The sequence below is a fragment of the Lepidothrix coronata genome, unplaced genomic scaffold (assembly GCF_001604755.1).
Source record: "Lepidothrix coronata isolate B3197 unplaced genomic scaffold, Lepidothrix_coronata-1.0 Scaffold593, whole genome shotgun sequence".
Taxonomy (NCBI): Eukaryota; Metazoa; Chordata; class Aves; order Passeriformes; family Pipridae; genus Lepidothrix; species Lepidothrix coronata.
In genome coordinates, this window is record NW_016690773.1 from 3,523 (window position 1) to 5,489 (window position 1,967).

Genomic DNA, 1,967 nt, shown 5'->3' on the forward strand with positions numbered 1-1,967 from the left:
GGGGTAATTACGGTAATGGGGGTAATTACGGTAATGGGGGTAATTACGGTAATGGGGTAATTACGGTAACCGGTAGCAAACACTGTTAATCAACACTAATTACCTGGGTGTCCAGGAACAGCACCCGCTCCTGGGTGACGAACAGGTCGATGCCCCCGGTCTGGGCCCCCCCCCGTTCCCGCAGCTCGGGGGGCTGCGGCCGGAACACGAACGACCTGGGGGGAAACCAGTGAGACCTCCCAGTGCATCCCAGTGCCCCCCCAGGAACCCATAACCTCCTCCCAGTGCATCCCAGTGCCCCACAGGAACCCATAACGCCCTCCCAGTGCATCCCAGTGCATCCCAGTGCCCCCCCAGGAACCCATAACGCCCTCCCAGTGCATCCCAGTGCACCCCAATACCCCCCCAGGAGCACATAAACCCCTCCCAGTGCATCCCAGTGCCCCCCCAGGAGCACATAAACCCCTCCCAGTCCCTCCCAGTGCCCCCCCAGGAGCCCATAGCCCCCTCCCAGTCCCTCCCAGTGCCCCCCCAGGAGCCCATAGCCCCCTCCCAGTCCCTCCCAGTGCCCCCCGGAGCCCATAGCCCCCTCCCAGCCCCTCCCAGTGCCCCCAGTACCGCGGGTCCTCCTCGGGCTGGTTCCCGGCCAGCAGTGACAGCACCGTGGACTTGCCCGTCCCCTGCAGCCCCAGGGCCCCGACCACGAGCACGTCCGTCTGCTCCATGAGGAACTGGGAGCACTGGGAGTCACCGGGAGGGGTCTGGGACACCCCCAAACCCCTCCCCACCCGCTCCCGGACCCCCCGTCCCCCCCCACCTCGAGGGCGCTGTCGCACCAGTTCATCTGCTCGTCCACCAGTTTGATACTGGTTTTCATCTTCTCGGGCGCCGCCAGCCGGGCCTGGGCCTGGGCCGCTGGGAGAGGGCGGGGCCAGACAGGTGGGGCCACACCCACTGGGGGCACACCCCCTTGGGGGGACACACCCACAATCCCAAACCCCTCCCCCTCCCTTTACCCGAACTCCTCACTGTCACCAGTCCAAGGTTTTAGCCCCGCCCACTTAAGTCTGACCCCACCCACAAACGATGACCACGCCCATCACCATTACCTGCACCCCCAAACCCTTAAACCCCGCCCCCTCTGTCTGTCCAACCCCCCTGAGCTCAGTCCCCTCCCTTGGCTCCACCCACAACCCTAAACCACGCCCACACTTAGCCATACCCACCCCCTTTAACCACGCCCCTCCAGCCCCACCCCCTTAGCCCCACCCAGTACTCCAAGCCACGCCCAAAAACATTTAGCCACACCCACAACCTTTAACTCCTCCCCTCCTCCCCCACCCAGCCCTTAGCCCTGCCCCCAAACCATTGCCCCTCCCACAACAGACCCCGCCCCTCCATTTACATACTGCAACCCCTCCCTCCTTGACCCCGCCCCCTCATTTACACACCCCAGCCCCTCCCCCCGTAGCCCCTCCCCCACTCACGGTCGGGCGCCCCCGGGGGGGGGAGGCCCCTCCCGTGCAGTTGGTACATGGGCTGGGTGGGGCGGGGCCCCTCCCTCTCAGGGGGCGGGGGCTGCACTGGCCCCTCCCCCTGGGAGGCCCCACCCCCTGAGAGGCCCCGCCCCTCTTCACCCCGTGCCTTCATCAGCACGATGGGCGGGGCCGGTGCGGGAGGGGGCGGGGCCTGCAATGGTCCTGCCTTCTGGGTGGGTGGAGCCTGCTGGGGACACGCCCACCCCAAAATTATGACATCAGAGTGTGTAACACCCTCCCAGTCCTTCCCAGTTCCCTCTCACTGCCCCCATACAAGGTCATACTGCCCTCCCAGTCCCTCCCAGTGCCCCCCAGTCCCTCCCCGTCCCTCCCAGTGCCCCCCAGTCCCTCCCAGTCCCTCCCAGTGCCCCCCAGTCCCTCCCCGTCCCTCCCAGTGCCCCCCAGTCCCTCCCAGTCCCTCCCAGTGCC

The 1,967-nt window shown here is 66.6% G+C and overlaps 2 protein-coding genes across 2 annotated transcripts in view; both read right to left on the reverse strand.

Moving 5' to 3' along the window:
- Positions 1-49: 49 nt before the first annotated feature.
- SMG9 (SMG9, nonsense mediated mRNA decay factor) lies at positions 50-1,814 on the reverse strand. Its single transcript, XM_017839944.1, has 4 exons — positions 1,488-1,814; positions 818-915; positions 619-731; positions 50-215 (listed from the first exon to the last, which is right to left on the reverse strand). The coding sequence occupies exons 1-4, from the start codon at positions 1,648-1,650 to the stop codon at positions 86-88; spliced, it is 504 nt and encodes a 167-aa protein (XP_017695433.1). The 5' UTR covers positions 1,651-1,814; the 3' UTR covers positions 50-85.
- Positions 1,798-1,967, reverse strand: part of LOC108510271 (serine/threonine-protein phosphatase 2A 65 kDa regulatory subunit A alpha isoform-like) — a 9,190-nt gene continuing 9,020 nt past the window's right edge. Inside the window, exon 8 of the mRNA XM_017839941.1 lies at positions 1,798-1,821. Within this exon, the coding sequence (XP_017695430.1) occupies positions 1,798-1,821 (24 nt within the window). The remainder of the gene's footprint in view (positions 1,822-1,967) is intronic.

Coding starts and splice junctions, on each gene's coding strand:
- SMG9 (XM_017839944.1), bottom strand. CDS start 1,650: ATGAAGGCACGGGGTGAAGAGGGGCGGGGCCTCTCAGGGGGTGGGGCC. Junction 916..1,487: donor CCCCCCGGGGGCGCCCGACC/GTGAGTGGGGGA, acceptor GCCCTCTCCCAG/CGGCCCAGGCCCAGGCCCGG. Junction 216..618: donor CAGCCCGAGGAGGACCCGCG/GTACTGGGGGCA, acceptor GTTTCCCCCCAG/GTCGTTCGTGTTCCGGCCGC.